The sequence below is a fragment of the Delphinapterus leucas genome, chromosome 13 (assembly GCF_059928025.1).
Source record: "Delphinapterus leucas isolate spDelLeu-1000000601 "Yukka" chromosome 13, BTC_Dleu_Yukka2, whole genome shotgun sequence".
NCBI classification, from domain to species: Eukaryota; Metazoa; Chordata; class Mammalia; order Artiodactyla; family Monodontidae; genus Delphinapterus; species Delphinapterus leucas.
In genome coordinates, this window is record NC_143141.1 from 49,378,354 (window position 1) to 49,401,127 (window position 22,774).

Here is a 22,774-nt window from a genome sequence, read left to right on the forward strand (position 1 = left end):
AGAAGTTCCCAATACACAAATATTTAATAATGGCATTTATTTGTTTGCAGTCTATTAAAATGTCTTTAGTGGAGGAATAAAGATACACCTGTAGTCTTACCAGTACTATAGATAATAGTGTACAATGGATATGTTCCCATGGAAATTTGTTGGGCATGTAAATACTCTTTGGGGCAGCAGAGGAATACTTCACCTACTTCCACTTGTGTGCAACATAACACAGCTTATAGTAGATACATTTTTGGCACACCAAAATGTACCAAATAGAATAACTGGTAGAATTACCCATACCAAACTCTGCCAAAAAGCAAAGGTTGAGTTAGTGCTAGAAATAATTTAAATAAAATAGAAATCAATTTAGGAAATATTTTGATATTCTGTGTACTCATGCCTTTCAATTAAAAGTGTGTGTGTGGGGCTTCCCTGGTGGCACAGTGGTTGAGCGTCCACCTGCCAATGCAGGGGACACGGGTTCATGCCCCAGTCCGGGAAGATCCCACGTGCCGCGGGGCGGCTGGGCCCATGAGCCATGGCTGCTGAGCCTGCGCGTCCAGAGCCTGTGCTCTGCGGCGGGAGAGGCCACAACAGTGAGAGGCCCGCGTACAGAAAAAAAAAAAAAAATGTGTGTGTGTGTGTGTATCTTGTACTGGGAGAAAGGTTTTTAGTTTTTACACTCTTAATTGTAAATAGAAGGGTTCAAAGTTTTAGAATAAGGAGGAGAATTCAAGGTTATAGGAGAATGTTATCCTTAAATTGAAATTTTAATTATAGTAATAGTGATAATGTGATTACATTGATCACTGATCAATGTGTATGATCTCATGCTCAATATCCTTATGAAGTTACTATTATCCTAATTTTACAGATGAGGAAACTGAACTCTAGAGAGGTTAAGTAATTTACCCAAAGTCACACAGCCTCTATGTGGTGAAGCCAAAATTCCAGCCCCAGTTTGATTCTAGAGCCATGGCTAGAAACAATCTAACATAGAAATATGTCTCATATCCATCACTCATTGGAGACCACACTTAAATTTTTGGTGTATTTTATTACCTTTTTTCATTTTCCCATTTACATAAGTTGTCATTTTTGAGGTTATTGATAACAGAAGAAGCAAATGTGAGGGCCTGTATGATGATTCTGAAATCGTCTACATTCTAAGGACTATGTTTTTATTTGAAGAAGGTAGTTTATCCTGGTTTATCCTGACTTTTTATTGGTGGACTTAAAGAATCATGCCTGGTGAGAAGAGCTTTTACTGCAGTTATTTGAAAGATGTCTGCAGTCTTCTCCCTTCTCTCAAGACTTCTGGGACATGTGTTGGCTGCCTCTCTGACGTCTGTTTCTGATAAGTGAGTTTTAGTCTCTAGCAACTCCTGGGAATTTTGTCGGCAGAGACCGGGTGAGATCATTTTGCTTTCCGCTGAGTTTCCTTTCTCTGTTTTTTTGGACTGTTCTGATGAGCATGACCCTGGAGCATTCAGTAATACCTCTGTTCTCTTAGGAACTGTTGGCCTACTCCCTGGTTTTATCTCTGTCTGCACAAAAGCTCCATGTCGCTGGAAAGGAAAACAAAGTTGACATTAACCAGGGCACACAAGTTGCTGGAAGATGCAGCTGTGACCGGAGTTCATGTATTAGCTCAAGTCCTGATTGAAGCAGGCATTTATTTCTCTGCCTCTTCATTGGCTGTCACCTTAGTTCAAAACTGAAGACGGAAGCATAATAATTATTGGTGAACCATTTAAACAAATTATGAACAAGGGTGCACCAGAAAATGAACAGGAAGGGAAAAACAGAAAGTCAAAGGAGCAGCATCTCATTATCTCCCATTCTCAATTTTTCTGTCATTTGAATTGTATGAGACTATTCATATCCAATTTCATTTCTTGCTCTGCAGGTTGCTATGGATACGATAGAAACTGCAGTTCATAGACCTAAGGATTTATGATTGCATCATAAACGTCTATTACTTCCAACAACTAATAGTTGTTGTGAAATGTTATTATTATTAGCTATGGTGAAATATGAAAACAAACATCTGTAGTTGGGAAAAAATCCAGCAATTGACTATTACATTACTGTTCAATTTATAAAACTTATATGCATCCCCCTGCCACACGCATACATAAGCATGTCAAAAACTTTAGCAGGTTGCTTTGATATTACCTTAAGTGAATGATTTTAATAATTTGAACCAAATTCCAAAGACTGATCCAAAATTATGACATCATTCTTTAGTTTTGACTATGACATGTGGTTAAGATTTTATCCTCCTAATAACCATGCTAGTTTGTTTAAATCAACTTTGAGAAATATGATTATGACTTGAAAGGCTTAGAGTTCTACCATAAATCTATCCCATCATAAAGTATTAAGTAATTGATTCTAAATACTGACTTACCTTTCCCCGGATGGGCTCATTGGGTGTTTTCCTGGCATCATATTGATGTGAAAAAGAGATGCGTTCTATAAAATTCTTTTGGAGTTCTGCTGATGCATCAGGAGCGGCAAGTGGAACTAAGGGGAAAAAAGAGATTTTGTGAAGTCAGGATAAAAGATTTGTATATGGAAATGTAATCAGTATTTATAATATTTTTGCTTTATCAAAAATGTTAACGAAACTAAATTCTTTTGAGTATGAAAGGTTACCTAAACACATCTAAATAATACAATAATAGATTCATCATTCTTTCTCCATGAAAAGAACCAAATCAAAACAACCAAATTAGCCCCACAGGTGGAATTCCTAGTAATTTTAAAAACTAATAATAATGTAATAATGGTTTTTAAAAATCAACTGTTAGATCTGCTTCTTGCACATATACCAACCAAAGTGTTAGGAAAAGCATAAGTACAATTTATTTGTCAACTTATTTTTACTACTGAAAAGGCTTTGAGAAATTTATGCGTAAGTTGCTCCCTGCTAGCACTGACAAACGAACTGGAAGATTCCAGGGCTACTGCACTTGAACACACAATTCTTTTCATTTCCCATTGACAAAGGCTCTGAAAATTTGTGAGAGTATTCTTTAAAAATCGCTTTTAAATAATCTTCCAATCTGTGTAATAGCTATATAGGGGTTCATTATATTGGTTTCTCTATGTTTAAAATTTTTAATAATTTTAGAAACTCACTTTAGTTTTGCTTTTAGCACACTACGTTATGTAAGGAGTCAGAGTAACACCCAGTTTAGTGACATAAAATTCTGTCAAGGAAAAAATTTAAAATTTCTCCCTTTTATAGAAAAATATGTACATAAGATAATATGTACACCTCCCATATCTATGGAGTGATAACAAGAAACTGATAACAGTGGTTGTTGCAGGGGGAGAGAATTAGCTGGCTGGAGGACAGAGGTGGAGAAGAGTGGATTCACTTTCACTCTTTTCCCTATTGTACCATTTGAATTTTGTACTGTATGCCTGTATTAGCTATTAAAAAATAAAATTTAAATTGGAAAAACCATGACTTTAAAATTAGGGAGAATATATAAGAGGAAAAATATGTTAGTAAATTCACATTTATTAAGCATTCATGAATTTAATTCAATATTCAGACATTGATATAAACTAATTTTACTAGCTAGAATGATTATTCCAATATTTATATATTACATAATGTGAGATGGCAGTCTTTTCTAGCTAGCAGGAAAAAATGCTAATTGATAACATTTCCTTGATTTCTAATTGAGATCAGATACTCAAAACTCATTTTCTACTTAATCATTACTTTTCTTTTAGGATTTGCTAGCACACAAAAGAGAGCAGGTGCCAAAGATGTAACATAAATTTGTGGACAACTATTACGTTGAGAAATTCTAACCATAAGTTATATTTTTCCACCAAATCAGAAAAGACTATCAGTTTTGGGGTGAAGGCCATGGTCTGGCTCACAGAATGTTAGTGTTTTCAGGAACATAGTCTGATAACTCTGAATAAAATGAGGCAGCTCTAAATTTAGGCATTAATCAGGTGGGGTTAATGGAGTATCCAAAGCATGGGCTTTGGGATAAGATAGACGTGCTTTCAAATTCCAGCTCTACTGCATTTCCTAGTTGTGTCACTTTGGACAAATCACTTAACTTCAATGAGATTCAATTTCTTCTCCCTAAAATGGGAATAATAATAATTTGCTTTCAGAGCTGTGAGGATTAAAGACAATGTTTATAAAGTCTCTAGAATGCTGGGTCAAATTAGAAAGGGACTTCTAAGTTAGGCAAGGGGCAAGCTCTTTTGCATCCTGACGAAAGGGAAACCATGGAAGAGGAGAAGCATGAATGTGATGAACTATCAAAATGCTGGGAGAAAACCAAAGGGTTTAGTAAACTGCTATGAAGGGTTGGTGGCAGCTTGGGCTGGAGGGTAGGGAGATCAGATGTAGACAGTAGAGAATAGGTTGGGAGAGCTTTTAAAATCTGCTCTTGACTTTCTCCCACATTGCTTTGGGAAGATCACTGTTTGCCTCAGGGAGGCAGAAACTGGCAGCAACGTCTAGCCATGTGTTGTCAACTTAGTAACATTGGAGCAGCACAGAAATCCCTCCAGGGTAAGGAGCTGATGAAAATGGATGCATGCAGCCCCTTGGGCATTTCCTTCTCCAGCACTGCCAGAGCAATTGTCAGTGCTGGTGGATTAAAAACATCAAGAGATTGCCTTCTCTCAGTGATGCCTCTTTTTAGGAGTTTAAAGGGGAAAGGAGTGGAGCCCTGAGTAGAGGATTGGTCTCAAATAGGGACAACAAATGGAGATGGTCAAAACTGGTTTTGTCAGGCCTGACCCTCTCCAGCCTGACCTTCATCTTCTTTCCTTAAATTCATTGAGAGGTACACAAGCCAGACCCTGGTCTTTAGCCTTTGCCCACACAGGGCTGATAATTCCCCTTGGGGAATATGACCTAAGATAAACTAGAGAGACACTGTTAAAGAAAGACAATAAGATTTAAAACGTACACTATGTGAAGCAGAATTATTAGAACCTATGTACCAAGAATAAAATAAGCATAACAAATATACTCAAAGGTACAGGAGGTATTCTTAATATAAAGCAAGAATAAGAGGTCATAAAAAAGGATCATGTAAAATATTAGAAATAAAAATATAATAGTTGAAGTAGAAATGGGGAGATAAAAATAAGAGTTATGAACTAGAAAATCAGACTGAGTAGGTTTCCCAGAAGGAATCTGGAAAGGAGAAAGAAATAAAGATAGAAAAGCTAAGAGACATTGATGGTAGAAATACCAACACTAGAATCCAGGAAACCTAGAAGAAGAAACAGAGAAAAGGAAATGTTTAAAGAAATAAAAATGATAAATACATAAGAATTAAAGAAAGCCCAAAGACCTCAGATTGAAAGGGCTCACAGATTACCAAACAGGTAGCAGGGCCAGGAGTAAGATGAGGCAAGTGAGGCTCATGGGATGCAAAATGTAAGGAGGCACTTGCATGATCCTGGGAGTGAGTGCCTCCTTACAGTTTGCACCCTAGACCTCTCACTTGGCTCACTCTTCTCCCAGTCCTGTATGGTAGATAAGAAATAACTCACATGTAAGACACTTTATAGAGAAATTTAAGGTCATCTGAGACAAAGAAAAAATTCTAAATGTTTCAAAGAGGAGAGGTAGATTACTTACAAAGGAGTAAGAAGCAGATTTATATCAAATTTGACAACATTGGACACATAATAACTTATTAATATTTTTTAAATATTAAAGGGAAAAAAACTTTAAGCCTGGAATTTTAATATTTTAATATCCAACCAAACTGTCATTTAACCATGAAGCCAAAATTAAAAAATATTGGGAGGCAAAGAAGGCCTCAGAATATTTCCCCATAAACAGACCACTTCAAAAAATTTCTAGAGGAAGAACTCAAATGAGAATAGAAATAAATCAAGGAGGGTGCCTAAGGTATATGGAAGAAAATAACAAAACGTTTTGCCTCCTTATGAAGACAATGACTAAAGAACAGAAAAATAAGTATTACACCTATAATAACTCAGAACTAAAATTCTACTGTTTAACATATTAATGGAGATTCTGGTGAATATTATAAAAAATGAAAAAAGTAGTATAATGATTGCAAAGGAAAAGAAAAAGCTGTCATTATTTGTAGGTAATATAATTACCTGAATAGAAAAACCACTAGAATCAATAATGAGAATAGGGCTTTCCTGGTGGCGCAGTGGTTGGGAGTCCGCCTGCTGATGCAGGGGACGCGGGTTCGTGCCCCGGTCCGGGAGGATCCCACGTGCTGCGGGGCGGCTGTGCCCGTGGGGTATGGCCACTGAGCCTGCGCGTCCGGAGCCTGTTGCTCCGCAGCGGGAGAGGCCACAGGGTGAGAGGCCCGCGTACCGCAAAAAAAAAAAAAAAATGATAATAAGGGTATAGCAAGGCAAGCAGATAAGTGTACAAAAATCAAAAGCATTTTGCTATAATAAAAATAACCTACTAGAAAACAAAAGGAAAAATAAGATACAGTCCCTGTAGGAATAAAACTATACAGTATAAAGTTTCTAGAAAGTAAGACTTCACAAGATCTCTATAGAGAAAATTTTTTAACTCAAAGACAAAAATTGAGCTGAATAGACTTTCCATTCCCTTAGATAGGTTGGGATAGTATGTTACTGTAAAGGTGACAGTTTTTCCTAAATTAATCTATAATGTCAACACAACCCAATCAAAGTTCTAGCTGGATATTTTGAGAAATGTCATAAATTCCAAAATTGAAATGGAAAAATAAAGGTCCATAAATAGAGAGCTTAACTGTGAAAAGGAAGAGCAAAGAATGAGGAATTTCCCTATCAGATATTAAGACAAGCTAAAAATCTATATCATTAAAACATTTTAGTAATGATCCAAGGACTGAAAATTAACCTAAGGAATGTAACAGAGAGTTCAGAGACAGATTATTCATATAGGGAACCCTAACATACAATTAAGGAGGTCTCCCAAGTTAATGACGGAAGTGTAGATTGTTTAGTAGATGGTATCCAGAAAACTTATTCACTGCATGGAGAAAAATGGAATAGGTTCCGTATTTAATACTGCACATAAAGCTGGGCTATAGAGTTAAATACATAATTATGGAAGGTAAAATGATAAAACCAAGAGAAGAAAATGTAGGAGAATATTTTTGTGACCTAAGGGTAGGAAAACTCATCATAAACACCCAATGCACAAACCATAGGTGAAAACTTAATAAACTTGATTACATCAAAATTTATTCCTGTACACCATGAGCAAAGTTAACAGAGATGATAGGTTGGGAAAAAATATTTGTAGCATGAAAACTAAAAGGGATAGGACATCAGTGGGAATAGCAGAGTAAAAACCTCAAAAAAAACTGCTTCTCCATAAAAGCAATGAGAACATTGGCAAAAATAATCAAAATCAACTTTTTCAGAACTTTGGAAATTAACCAAAGGCTTGCAACAATCTGAGAAGCATTTATTCAAGAAAAATGGCTTAATCTCTGTAATAAAAGCAGGCCTTTGGCCCAGTTTTCATGCCCCTGTCCCCACCTTGTCATAAGCCTTGGAAACTAACAGCCCTGAATTTATGGTAAAAATCAGCAAGAAGCTTAGCAGCCACTGGAAAGAACCACTGTCTTTGGAACTTCCCACAAACATGAACTCAAAGAATTGTTATTTAACCTGGCTGGCAGTTCTTTGGAAACTCCATTCCTAGGGCTTGTCTTTATAGACAATGACTCAGCCTCTCTTAGTGTAAATAGCCTTTCCCCCAAAGGCATTTGTCAAAAACAATCAAGGGCAATTGTTTAACAGGGCAGCTGCCCTTAATGGCAATAATAGTTGGGGCAAACAATAAGCTGACCCAAACTAGAAACTTTTATGCCTCCTACCTGCGTAGAATCCAATGCCAGCAATTTCCCACACAGGAACCTATCCTTGGACAACACAGGTCATGTCCACCTACTATAAGGAAAACTTAAAGTATGATGAATTAAATTCTCTCGCTTTGTCTTAGTGAGAGAAATGCATAGAACAAAATCTCTATCATCATTAAAAGCCCTCTGTAATGATAACAAAAATGCCTCACCATAAACTAGATTTAATACAAATAGTATATTGCATATTTTTCATATAGGGTAACAAAGATTGGTCACAGGGTAACTTTTTTTCAAAACAAATACTTTAATACCTTACTAATATTCAAAACCAGTATTCTACCAACCAACACAGTTCTTCTAAAATAAATATTCAGTAAGTCTTTTAATTTGGGGAAGGTTTGGGAATAAATGTAGAGATGATAAAGCAAATACATTTAAATCTATAATTTGTTATGTAATATGTCAGAAGAAAATTTGATCTGATAGTTTTCTAGTGTTGACAGTTTTAGGGAAATATTAAGTTTATAAAGAGTATTAAAATGTTTGACATATATGTATTTACTATATTTATAGGTTTAATTTATTAGATTTACAAGAATTTTTTAATTGTTTGGGGAAGGTTTTTTTTTTAAATTTAATTTTATTTATTAAAAAAAATTTTTTTTAATGTATCAGGGTCTCATTAGCTCTTATTACAAGAATTTTTTAATTGTTTGGGAAGGTTTTGATGGTCAAAGTTCTACATTTTCCTTGTTAGGTATCTAAAGTGTTAAGAGGAAAACAGAATATAATTAAATCACCAAATGCAGTTTAAAATATTAATGGAATTTAATTGACTATGTTTGTAAATAAGTCATTGTTAAGGAGTATTTCATTTGTTCAAGCTGAGTTAATTAAACACCAAAGAACAAGTGAAACTTACTATTCTAATATTATACAATATTTAAAAATTAAGGGCTTAAAGAAATATTTTTAAACTTATAATGTTAAAACTAGAATATTAATTTAACCATAAATAAATATCTCTTTCTGTATGCAAAGACCCCCATAGAACATAAAAAATCTTCTACTGAAACAAGTTACCTTCAAAGGATTAACAACTGGACTGCTTTCAGACCTGACATAACAATAGAATCCAGATGACAATGGAATAATACCTTCCTAGTGTAAAAGCTAAGTAACTATGAATCTAGAATTCTATACCCAGCTATACTTTCATCTATTAGTGAGGGCAATTTAAAGACCTTTTCAGACAAAGAAAAATGAAGAGTTGGCCATTCCTAAACTCTCATGGAAAGGACTATTTAAAGACATTGAAGTAAGGTGTTACACTGGTGACCCCAGAGAATCAGGCCTCCCAGTATTTGCATCCTTGTACAGTCCCCTTGTGAATGTGCACTGTCCTTGTGATTAGCTTCAACCAATAGGATGTGGCAGAAGCAATACTATGCCAGTTCCATCTACCCTGCTGGAGAAACCACACGCAGAGACCAAACGGAGAAGGACAGGCCCAATCATTCCAGTGTCCCAGCTGAGTTCAGTTCCCAGACGACCTACCAACTAAATTCAGTCGCTCAAGTGCTCACCAGCAAGAACGGCCAAAGAACTGCCCACCTGAGCTCAGCCCAGACTGCAGAATCATGAGCAAATAAAATGATTGTTGTTTTAAGCAACTAAATGTTGGATTGACTTGTTATGCAGATAACAAACAGAAAGACTTCAGAAGGAAGTCAATTAAATCAAAATGAATCATCTTTTATATAGTGATCTAGAACCTCCCAGAATCTTGAAAATAATAACTTAAAAAAATATCTTCATGGGGACCAATAAAGGGGCAAGAAAGGTAATCTAAACTATTATAGAAGGAAATTCCTTACCCAGACATTATACCTATTAAAAGTAGACATAACTACCATGTTCATTTATGCAAATATATGTGATTTTTAAAGAAGCCCACAATAGTGAAGATCATCTAAGTGGGAAAACATCAAAGAAGATATTCAAGTTCTTAGTGGTTACTCTACTTAAGAATTCAAATCGGACCCAAAATAATTACTTAAAAGAAGCCTTGTTAGATGAGGCTTACAAAAAGTAAGCCAAAGTCTATGAAGAATGTTTGAAATTCACTCTCTGTTTCTTGGAAACTTCTAATTAAAATAGGAATTTTCCAAACAAGGATACACCAAACAAGTTGGTGTCTAGCCATCTATATTTTATCAACAAAGCCAGGATTTATTCAAACACACAACTTGTTCCTCATATTGATGCGGATTTAGCAGCTTTTGTTTTGAGAAATTTTCTTAACTTTTCATTTGTATCTACTTAAAAAACATTTATCAGTATTATTTTTCTATTAGAAACCCCATTCTTCTAAGTAGTATTTATTTTCATCTTACATAAACGGATTATTAATGTAAAAATAACAGTACAGATTTTCACAATACAGTGAAAAAGAGAAACTTGAATACAACTGTAGCAAGAAATCATTGTTATGTTATACCTTGATGCAAAAGAAGCAACACAAACTAAAACCTATTTTAGAAAAATATTTTTAGCACTGTATCTGAATTCACAATTTTAAAGAATGTTAAAATATCAAGTAATTGATAAACAGCCAAAGTTTTATTTAAGTATGAAACACCTCCCTTACCAATTAGATCAGCTTTTCCAATTTATAAAGTTTTATTATATAAAACCCAAAGTGAACACTCATTCTTACAGGGACTCATATATGATGGAGCATAGCCGTTTGTTGAACTGACCATGGATGGCAGCCAGGAAATTGTGTGGTGGTACAAGACATAAAGGGCACTTTCATTATCAGTACAAGATGACATTGCTGAAATGCCAAAAACCAGGCGTAATTAAGTGGGCTGATGGAACAGAATGACTATGAGATGACTTTTGCTATTAATGCATGTTTATATACACATTTTCTGTCTATATGCATATATGTATACACACACATATATATATACATTAAAAATCTTGCATATACAGACTAGTTTATATACTAGTTATACTAGTTATAGTTTAAATGTTACATAAAATATTTTCTTTTAAATATCATTCTCATCTAGTACCCAAACACCATCTAAAATATGAATAAATTGCAGGTTTATATTGTGGTGTGTATATTAGTTAAAATTACATTATGACTTTAATCTGTTGAATAATATGTAATTATCATTAAACTAATCAATAAATATTTGTTGAGTCTGGGCATAGTGGTAGGACCTGGAATATAATAATGCTTTTGGCAATGAGAAATACCAGTAAAAGAGCAGACACAGAGAGAGAGAGGAAGAAGATAGTACAATGATAGTAAAGAAATTAAAAGGGCTTAAAGCCTTAAGGAAAAAAGAGAACTAAATGCGAGCAAAGATATTAACAAATTTGGAAGCTGGAAAGCAGATGGATAAGTGGCAATTGAGTTGAGTAGAGTCCAGTAAACTGGAAGCTAAGGGCTTGCGGAGGAGGAGGGGGGGTGAAAATCAAGCCAATTCATGCCACAGCCTTCCAGGGAGGCTCGGGAATTGGAGGCATCAGACGTTTCTGAGGCAGGGAGCATGGGAAGTGGTACAAGTCGAAGCTGTAAACTGAAGATTGTTTGAGAGACTCCCAGATTTTCTGTCCTCCGCTCCAGGCAGAGGCTTGGAGGATTCCTCTAAGGGAAAATTGACAGACCTACAGACACTGATTATGGTGGTTCCCTTATGAAATGACCGGGCCCTGCCTGATCACCCTAGAACAAAGCCTATCTCTCTGTCTCATCTTCCACCACATCCCTTATTTGAACTAGAGAAGAAACAACTGCTCCTTATGAGAAAGTACTGAGACCTGACTGGTTAGTTAACAAAAAAGTCAGTTAAGGCAAAGAATCATAGAAAATTATGTAAACCATACTTATTTTCCTTTAACCAGTTCATTCACCAAAATTTTATTGAAGTGCAAAGGCATTTTCTTTGAGGAAGTGCCTGTTGGTTGGAATTCCACTTTATATTTCTTGCACAAACCACATGCCTAATGTGTCCTTTTCATTTTCCGTTTCTTTAACACAGAATGGAAACTTAAGGATGCATTTGAAGGAAAATGAGTACAGCGTCTTTCAAGATTTAAAAAATTCCCTCTAGCTCTTCTTTTATAGTTATTTTACCCATGCTTAATTAGCATTTTTAAAGTTAGTGATTAACCTTTTAGCAAGTCTTTGTAAAGTATTCAACTTTGAATGTTTTATAGAAACAACTGCTTTTTTTCTTACTCAGATTTTAATTTATAATATGTAATTAAGTTATAGAAATACAGTAACAAGTACACAGGCATAAATTGGTTCTGAAACAAGCATGACTTTCAGAAAGTATTCTCTACCTCCTTGGTCTGAGTTATGTGCCCCTTTTCTAAATCCCCATGCCAAGCTATCAGGAGCAATAGGAGACTTAGGTAGATTTGGCAGGTCAAATAGGACCATGTAGGCCATGGCAAAGAATTTGAAATTTACTCTACAAACAGTGAGAAGTAGCTAAAGCCTCCAAAGGGGAAGAGTGATGTCCTTCATGTTTTTAAAAGATCTGTCTGACGATGGTATGGAAAACATTATGGAGGAGGAAGAAAGGAAGCAGGACAGTAGTGGCTTCACTACATTGGTAAGATAATTTGGGATAGTATTTGGAGATAGAGGTGTCAAGATGGATTGACTGTAGAGGGTAGGGAGTTTTAGAATGACTTCTAGGTATCAAAACTTGAACATCTGGGGGAATAGAAATGACATTAATTGAGATGGGGGGATAGGTTTGGATGGGCGAAATGAAATGGTCTATTCTAGCCATGTTAAGCTTGAAAAGGAGATTAGTTATCCAAGAAGAGATGTTAAGTAGTTGGTTGGATATCAGGCTTGAAGCTCAGGAAAGAAGCCAGGGCTGGAGAAAGAAATTGGTACTTGTATTAACTCCTTTGACTTCAGCCTTGATCTTCTATTCCGTGTTTCATCTATTTTGGGTAGTCTCTCTTGAGGACTCATATGTTAAATAGTGATATTAGCACCCTTCTCCTCTTCTACTTCCCATCTTCTGTCAACTGTATATTTATTTTTCTTCTTAAAGCTGATAACATAATTCTGATCTGTAACCATATTTAAATTTTCCATATTGTGTCTATAGAATAACGCTAAAAGTTAACTACTAAGTAGCACTTACAATACAATTACGTGAATTTTGTTCACTTAAGAGCCAAATGTTGTGCTAGGACTATATTTCTTTCTCAGTGGGTCCAATGCCCAGTGCCACTTGGGGAAGAAAAAGGTTCTAGTGTACATGTCAAATAAATCCTCTTTTCTAGGTTAAAAATGATTTCCCCTGAGAACTTTGAAGACATTAACTCCACTGTGCTCTTCCATCCGTGTTGCTTGATTCCATATACTTATTCCTTAGGTGGTGACTTAGTTTTCTTTTAATGGAAACTTCTGGAATCTTCTCTTTATAATTATTGTTTTGCAATTTCATAATGATGTATAGGTGTATATCTTTTTTCCCTTCATACTTAGATACACTCAGTAGACCCTTTCAATGGCTCTTCTTTATGTTGGGAAACTATCTTCCTATTATTTTTCTAGAGGCTGTGTAGAGTACTGGTTATTTTTACAGGTACTAGAGTCAGACTAAGTTCAAACACCAATTATTTGCTGTGTAGCCTTGGGCAAATTATTTAAACTCTGTGCTTGCTTTCTCATCTGAAAAATGAGAGTATTAATAGTATTACTATACTATTATATGCCATAGGGTTGGTGTGGGAATTGAATGAGTAAACATTTAGAAAGTTCCATAAAGTACGTGGCAAATAGTATATGCTTAATAGATGTTATGTGTGGATATAATTATCTCACCTTCATTTTTACTCTTTTCTGGAGCTCCAGAAAAGTTGGACCTCCAAGACTGATTCTCCATTTTGCTTTTATACTCTCATATTTTCTAAGGTTTTGTGTGTTGTTGTTGTTTTATGTTCTGTGATATTTCCTTGATTTTATCCTCCAGACCTAAAAAAAATATAATTTGGCATAATTCTAATCTTTGGTTGTCCATTCATAAATTAAGAATAGGATAGGAGACCAGTTTGAAATACTAAAGTAACTAGTGTGGTAGTTGACATCTAGCTGAGACAATGGGCTCTAGCATTCTTAATGTTGGGAGAGGGTAGAGTGCTCATGACTGGAGCAGTTATTTAAGAAACAGACTTTCAAATAACCCTCTGATTCTCCCCTCCCCCGTTTCTGTTATGCTTTGTCTGCTGACTGAGCCTTCAGATACTTTTGTTTTTTTTCAGGCAGAATGGCTCTTCACTGCATCTCCTTCTGTATATTCTAGGCTATTGCTTCTTTGCTCTTTTTTATCCATCAACAGTCTTCCATTCCTTCTCAAAATCCAGAAAGCTCTTCCTTCCATTCTTTTCACCTTTATGGGTCCTTTATGGGTTGACTGCTTTGCTATCATTCAATAGGGTCTTGGGAGGCAGGGGTTTTAGATGTTTGTGCTCAGTCTACCATCTTGAATCAGAACTGGAAACTTTATTACCTTTCTAAAAGAGACGCCATTGTTATAGACTATCTAATAGTTGGCCCTCCCTATTAACTACCACCCTTGAGGTAGAAATCATGTTAAATATGACCATTTTCTAATATCCTGACCTTCAATCTAGCTTCCCTTTGTATCCTTAACTAGACTGGCCAATCACAGAGGCCAGAAGGCTAAAACTGAGGGACTGTTGACGTCTAAAAGTAATCCTTCGCTGCCTACTGTCGTGTTCAGAAAATTTGATGTTTATCTCGTGAACTTTTGTGTGGGGTGAGAACAGAGCGGGTATTCAATAAATCCATTTTTGTTTGGACTTGATCCTGCACTTCTTTAAGACTTGCTAAAAATTCTACTCCTGCGGTAGAGATGAGTAGTACTGGGTTAAGAAACAGATACAACTTGAATAAATGTGAAAGACCTAGATTATTATAATGACATTGTCAGGTAAAACAAATTTTAGATCTCAAAATGTATGAATACTGTATAGAACAGTATTTCCTAAATTATGTTTTGTGGGATACCAGTCATGTGAGATGATCTGAAAAAAGGTAAAGTTGTCAATATTGGGAAAACATAGCATTCTTTATCCCTCTTCTTGGAAATTCATTATGCTTATGCTTAGAATAAGGGTTTTAAGAGTTCTGTAGTAAAAAAAAAAAACCACAAAACTGTTTAACTTTATAAATTCAGTTTTTCCAAAACTTATTTGACTTCCCCTGTTTTTTTGAGCAGTAGCTATAAACATCATAAAAACTAGTGCCCCTCATCAGAAAATCTACAAACAACAAATGCTGGAGAGGGTGTGGAGAAAAGGGAACCCTCTTGCACTGTTGGTGGGAATGTAAATTGATACAGCCACTATGGAGAACAGTATAGCGGTTCCTTAAAAAACTAAAATTGAATTACCATATGACCCAGCAATCCCACTACTGGGCATATACCCAGAGAAAACCATAATTCAAAAAGACACATGTACCCCAATGTTCATTGCAGCATTGTTTACAATAGCCAGGTCATGGAAGCAACCTAAATGCCCATCGACAGACGAGTGGATAAAGAAGATGTGGTAGATATATACAATGAAATATTACTCAGCCATAAAAGGGGACGAAATTGGGTCATTTGTAGAGACGTGGATGGATCTAGAGACTGTCATACAGAGCGAAGTAAGTCAGAAAGAGAAAAACAAATACTGTATATTAACACATATATGTGGAACCTAGAAAAATGGCACAGATGAACCGCTTTGCAGGGCAGAAATAGAGACACAGATGTAGAGAACAAATGTATGGACACCAAGCGGGGAAAGCGGGGTGGTGGTGGTGGTGGTGGTGGGATGAACTGGGAGATTGGGATTGACATGTATACACTAATATGTATAAAATAGATAACTAATAATAACCTGCTGTATAAAAAAATAAATAAAATTCAAAAACAAACAACAAAAAACAGTGCCCCTCCATGCACACTTTGAAAAATACTGCTCTATAGTGTTGCCTAACAGTTATAATTTTTAAAGTTTGCTGGCAATAATGAGCAGAATGCTACTAAATTTCTGACTTGGAAGCTGGTGTTATCAATGAACATTACAATTTTTATTATGTTGTATTAAACATATTTGGAGCTAAGTTATCCACTAGGAAGGGATAAGGAACTTGTCAAGGGCTGCACTTGCTGCATGTATATTTTCAACTCCTGTAGAGGACTAATTTTCCCAGGAGGTGCAAGCACGTATAATACATCTTAATTTGATAGCAGTAACCTGAGACAGTGGAGAACTGCTAACCTTACCTATTCCATAAGAAGCCTTTTGCAACTTGCTGTATTTGACTGGAGAAACAAATGGACATGTTGGTTTTTTAAAGTCACTCCTCTGGGTGCTCTTAGTGTCATAAGGTGGTTGGAAGGGATTTTCCAGTCCTTTACCATGTGACCACCAGTCACCCTTCATGGAAAAAAAAATGGAAACACAAAATTGGATACTGTAGGACATTTTCATTTTCATGTGTTTGATCAGTAATTTGATTCAACAAGTTATTGGATTTTCTAGTACTAAAATAGAGTTCTGAAATCTAGGACTAAATATATTTTCATAAAGACTGTATTTCCTAAGAGGCACCTAAAAATGCATTATCATATAATTTTAGCTAAAATACAGCTGCTAATTTCTTAAACTACCTTCTATCAACAGATTGAATGGTAAAAATCAACAAAATAGTTTCTATGTTTTGTACTACCATTTATATATATATATAAATATGCATATATATACACGTATGCATATAGTAAACATGATTTAATCTAAAACATATTCTATACTTTTCATTATGGCAATACAAATAATGTATTGTCATCTAAGATGGTGGTTTTCAAAGTTTTTAGTCCATGACCCACACCATGAAATACATTTTATGTCATGCAAGAGTACCCACTGCATACATATACATAAAACTAGAGGTTTCACAAAACAATACTTATTCTCACTACCTGCAGTGCACTTGGCTATTTTTCTATTATATTACTTTTCTATTTCATCTCATAATGCTGGTTGCAGTCCACATTGATTTATAACTCACTAATGATTCAGTTTGAGAAACTTTGTTCTAAGCAGAAATATCTCCAATGTTACTGAATTTCTGATAATAAAACCTGAACTAAGTATGCAGGAAATGAAGACTCTTCATTAGCACATTTGATCTCTTAGAAGTTCAGAAAGCAGTGAGGTGAATTGTTACTCAACTTAGTACTGACTAAAAAAATTTTTTTAATCTGGTTGATCAGGTAGAATAGAACCTTGGGAAAAGGGAACTTGACACCTCGGAGTCCTTGGATCTTAGAGAATGAAAGTAACCTTGGGTATGTTCCAACACCTACCTGGGGCTTTAAGGGAAGAGATCAGCCTTTTAAAAGATCAACTGTGATTGCATTGTCAGAGACTTTAAAATATGATTCAAGGTGGATAAATATGAGATTCTAATAAGTTAAATTCTGAAAATACAATTGAAGCTACATTGATATAAAAAGAAGGAGGCATCTAAAGAAACTTGTGTGGCTACATAGGCAGTTAGCTTTCAAATGAGCTTAGTTTTCAAGGAGACAGGTGTGTGTACAAGCGGTGCACAAAATCAGATTCAAAGGAGAAACACTTGAATGGAGTCAGCTTGTCAGGAGACTGTCAAGAAGCTTAGAAGAGATTCATGAAATATACCAAGCAGCAAAAATCGGGTGTTCTGTGGGAAAGAATTCTGTTGCAGCAAGAAATCAAGGAAAGGCTTAGAATTTGGAGAAGAGTACCCTGCTTAGAGCTGAAAGTCAGAGCTATTCAACTTTAGGTTCTTCATTAAGGGAAGTTATCTTCAAACTGAAAAAGATGGGATGGACATGAACCAAAGAGAGCACTAAGCCCTGCACAGATGAAGACAGAGTCAGAACTCACTTTGCAACTGGAAATGAGGGCCAGTTTCCAGGCCAGTGACAGCCTGTAACCAGGGATAAAAATGAATGTTTGCAGAAATCAAAGAAATGTAGGAAGTGGGGAATTTTGGAGAGCAGGAAAGATCAGCCAATGCCTCATTTTTCAGAATGGACTTAAAGGTGAATTACATCTACTTGATGTAGATCCTAGGAATTCTAGAACATATCACTACACAGATGGTGTCTTCTCACTCTCTGGCTCAAAATAGTCACGTCTTACTGTTGTCAGAGTGCCTGCTTCTTGCAGCTCTTCCCTACTCTGTGATTGCCACGGTGCTTATTATGCTCCAAGGTCTAGGCCTTTTCTCACTTATTCTCATCACAATTCTATGAAGTGGGTACACCCACTGTACAGATGAGAAAACTGCTGGGAGATAAAGTAACTTCCCCAAGGTATATCACTAACACGTAGCAGAGCCGCCTCAATTCAGCCCGTCATTTGTCTGTGCATGCCTCTGATTTCTGTGCTACATTGCTATAGGAAATCTGCTGTGGAAGGCAAAGCCAGATAAACACAAATTTATTTAAATTATTTCAAAAATAAAAATAAAGAGGCTCTAAGTAAATATCCTGAGAAATCCTCTATGACAAGGTTTTAAGGCATATTCTTTATATCTTCTTTTGTTGATGTGAAACTTATTTTGCTAACATCCAAGTTACTGGAGAAGTGACTCTGGAATAAGTGAACCATGATGTCTGGCAGACTTCAATTTTTTTCTTAAACAAGAGTGTAGTGCAAAAGCTACCTTAAAGCAGAGATAATTCACCTTTCAAGAAGACTGGAATTTAGAATTTTACCAAAATGGTCTCTTTGGTTTCACAAATACGTATAAAGGAAGTAATGAGCAGTTTTTTCTGAAGTGTGATTGATGACTTCAAGACCCTTATAGTCGGTGAGTGTTCTGATTAGTGTTGTCAATTGGATGAATCTTCACTTCAGGAGAATGAAATGCTACAGTTCAAAAACTGTTGTGTTTATCTTTTCTATTTCTGGAGAGTCTGCCCTATGCCTGAGAAGTCTGGTTCCTTCCTGGAAGAGAGTGTGTATGCACCCAGGCACACGTGCATGCCTTTTTGGTCCAAGCATTTGCTCAGAGAGATTATAAGACAAAAGGTAAAGGCAGAGGCTTATTTTTTTCCTTCACCGCACACTGAAGAGAAAGACTAAGAATAAAAATGTACTGCTCTGTGTACTATCACTTACATTGGATTGAGAGGTGCATGTGGAAGTATTTATGATTAAATAAACCAAACCGGGAAAGGTCCTCTATGTTATTGCTTTGCCTAGGTTTTGGGGGTCAGACCACATCTTGCAGATTGTAGAGGGGGTTCTGCCTACAGAAAGAGTTTTTTCCCAAAACTTTGCACCCAGAGAGAGGATGAAGTCCTCCCTTCCAGGCCAAAGCCTGTCTCTTTTCCTGCTGCAGGATGACCGTCACTGGGGCTCCATGGTAGGGAGGTGCCTGGTGATTCCTGATGACAAGGCTCCCTATAACCCCGGCTGCTGGAAGGCCTAAGAGCCATTGTGCTGTGGGCCCCTTAGTCACATTTGGAAACCACCGTGAGGCACTCTCTGTTACACTTCTGTCAGCCCTTTGCCTTCAGAAATGCACCATTTGCTTCCATTCTTTGGGAAACTAAGGGAGAATCCTAGGGGAAATGTAGTAAAAAGTAAGTGGGGTATCCTGGAGGGACCAGTTAAGAGAATATAAGAGGTGGTGTGCCAAGCTCTATGGCGCCCTGGCCAAGATGGCTACTGCTGCTTGTGGTGGTGTGGTGATCTGTGGACATCAAATTATACTTTATGGATTCCTAGGGAAATCTGGACTTTTGACAACACCTTACACATAGAGTATCATATTTTTTTAATGGAGCTCAGTGGCTTTAAAAAATTTGCTGTGTTATAGCAAACACTAGAGTTACACTGTATCTACGTTCCTCTATGTTTTGTTGTGGACCAGAAAGAACGCTGAAAAATACCTCTTTTTAAGCAATTCATAATAACAATTCACAATAACAGTTATTCCTGCACTGTGTTCTGTGGAACACTGGTTCTGCAGCATATTAATAGGTGTTATATAAAAGAGGTTTCCATAGTTAAAGAAATTTGATAAATACTGAGTTAAACAAGTTAAGAACCTTTATCTACTAATGTGAATTGTGAAGCTCTGAGAAGGGTGTATAAAAATACAGGTTTTCCAAAACATATGTGACTTCGGAACTTTATTTTATTGAGCACATTGGCAAGGACTAGTGCTCCAAAAAAATACATTTTGGAAAATACTGACCCAGTATAATCTTTTTTGAAATATCAATATTTACTAATATTTAAAAACACAAAGACAACCAAATTAGTTTTCATTGGAAATAACTGAGCTAAAGCTCCTTTTTACTTCTTTTAGCACCACCAATTTTATGTCCCTATGTAGAACTGTATAATTGATTATTTCACTTAAAAATCTTGTAAATAAATAAAACCGACCAATCTGGTATTCTAAAGATATTATCTTAGCAAAATACATAAGACAACAGATATATGTCAATTGAAATATTTAGGCAACTTTATTTTCTTTACTTTTATTTTAAAGCCAGTATTACTATAAGCCAGTTAATTTTTTTAAACCAAGCTAACCTTTAAAAAGAAAACTGTCATCTTAAGTAAAAGAACAAAGTTTACAAATATGTGAAATGAGCATTCTTTATTACTCCTTGGGTACTTGGAAATGAGTACATTTAAGGGTTTTTTGTTGTTGTTGGAGGGGGTAGGTTTAGTTTTGTTTAAGTATGTTCATTCCCTTCACTCCACGCCCAATGTGAACACTTAGCTCTGTGATGCATCTTTGGTCTTTGTACCTCCTTGTTCAGCCCTCCTTGTTCAGCCACTGTGAACCTCTCTTACCTATCCTCTTACTTCATTTCAAACTCACTTTCACCACCTGTTTAAGGTCTTTGACTCATGGAGCTTTGAGCACTAATAAACAAAGATTCTACTGCTGCTATTACCCAGTCTTGTTGATAGAGCAAGCTACTAACGCTTCTGTACATTTATTTTTTTCAAGACACCTACAAAGTAGGAACAAGAGAAAATTAGATTTATTTTAAAATTTCTTTATGTTTCATATTTCTCTTCTCAAACCAGCTTCTTTTCCTTATGGGGTTCAGGATGGGTTAACAGTTTGGTTTAAACTTGGCCTTGAACTAGAGCTCAGGAGAGTCATTCATTAACTTTTGCAAGAATTATGAGGACTTCACTAACCTGGATTTCTGTACCACATTTATTTCCCCCAGAGGCATGTTCTATCAATATCTTTTAAATGCTCAATAATTATTTGTTTATAAAACAAAAGAGCCTTAAAACTGCCCTTGTAAGGGTTTACTACATGATATTAAAGCATATTTGACTACAGGAATTTCTGCCCCCAAAAGCTCTCATATTCACACACACGGCCATGGTGTGCTGTTTCATGACAAGAACAGTTGATGTTATCAGTGTAAAGAGAGCGCACGAAAAGCAATCTCCATTTAAATGTTGAGTTAAATCACAACTACACCTAACCTTACATGGCAAAAGGGACTTTGCAGCTGTGATTAAGGATCTTGCTAAGGAGAGATTATCCCAGATTCTCTTCTTCTGAGGACCCCAATATAATAACAAGGGTCCTTAGAAGAAGGAGGCAGGGAAGTCGGTCATAGATTTGAAGACAGTATGTTGCTGGCTTTGAAGAAGGGGCCATGAGCCAAGGCAGGCAACCTCTAGAAGGTGGAAAAGGCAAGGAAATGGATTCTTCTTTAGAGCCTCCCGAAGGAACCAGCTCTCCCAATAGACAATGAGATTGATTATGTACTTTAGAGCTTCAGAACTGTTGAGAATAAATTTGTGTTGCTTTAAGCCAGTGTTTAAGTTTGTGGTAATTTGTAACAGCAACACAGGAAATTAATACAATAAATTATACCTCAACGAAACTGATTCTAAAAAAAAGAATGGAATATATTTAATATGATAGTGAATAAAAGTGTGATTTGTCTAAACCAACAGTCCTGGATCAGAAACATGACTGTGACATTTGCTTACTATGTAATCTCAGGTATGTTAATTTACTATATTAGAGCATGTTATCATCTAAACTATTTCCAGTAATACCTCCTAGAAGTTGTGCAGATTAAAGGATATAACTTATACAAAACACTTAGCTCATTCCTAGCACTTCATACGCTTTCAATAAATGGTAGCTATTTTATAGAAAGTATCTGAATTACTAAGTATCATGGGAAATTTTTATATTATTTGTCACAAATACAATATTAGAGATTTCTTCAATAACCCCTCCTACCCACAAGCACCGCTGAGTGACTATAATCTGACCCGATCTAGAAAAACAATTATTTGGATTCCTTCCCTATATATATATATATATATATATATATATATATATATATAGTTTGTATGCAAAATTATCAGTAAGGATAGTTCCAGCTTACTGCTTTTAACTATTGGATTATAAAAAATATTAGTCTGAGATCTGTCACATCCTTTAAGTAGTCTGTGACAAAATTATCCTGCAAAACACTTCTGAATCTAAATCTATATCTGTAAATAATGAACATCAATCCAACCTGATCATCTGGCTCGTTTTGGGGATCTATGTAGGGAACTGGTTCATTGCATGTTCTTACATTTGTGTTAATGAATTTAGCATAATATACATGTCCTCTCCCAACACATGGTTTTGAATGTTGAATACTTTTTCCAGGCTTTTTTTCATGTTTCGTTTCTTCTTTTTTTTCAGTTACATACAGTATACCAGCATCTTCTATTTCATGCTGTCTGAAAAACAGAATTAAATAGTATATCATTTATCCAATGAGCATTTCAGTGCTGAGTCATAA

At 35.8% G+C, this 22,774-nt stretch overlaps 1 protein-coding gene across 1 annotated transcript; it reads right to left on the reverse strand.

Annotated features, from left to right (window-relative positions):
- Positions 1 to 620: 620 nt before the first annotated feature.
- Positions 621 to 22,741, reverse strand: CIMIP6 (ciliary microtubule inner protein 6). The gene is made up of 4 exons (XM_022597295.2): positions 22,502 to 22,741; positions 16,205 to 16,358; positions 2,405 to 2,520; positions 621 to 1,559 (listed from the first exon to the last, which is right to left on the reverse strand). Exons 1-4 carry the CDS (start codon positions 22,739 to 22,741, stop codon positions 1,191 to 1,193), a joined length of 879 nt encoding a protein of 292 aa, XP_022453003.2. The 3' UTR covers positions 621 to 1,190.
- Between the last annotated feature and the right edge of the window lie 33 nt (positions 22,742 to 22,774).

Bases quoted from the DNA above. Each gene is read 5' to 3' on its own strand.
- CIMIP6 (XM_022597295.2), bottom strand. From the start codon at position 22,741: ATGATATACTATTTAATTCTGTTTTTCAGACAGCATGAAATAGAAGAT. The intron at 16,359-22,501 runs GTTGGATTGATG...TTTTCCATGAAG, and splicing joins AAAACGAGCCAGATGATCAG to GGTGACTGGTGGTCACATGG. The intron at 2,521-16,204 runs GTAAGGTTAGCA...TTTTCCCCTTAG, and splicing joins AAAGGCTTCTTATGGAATAG to TTCCACTTGCCGCTCCTGAT.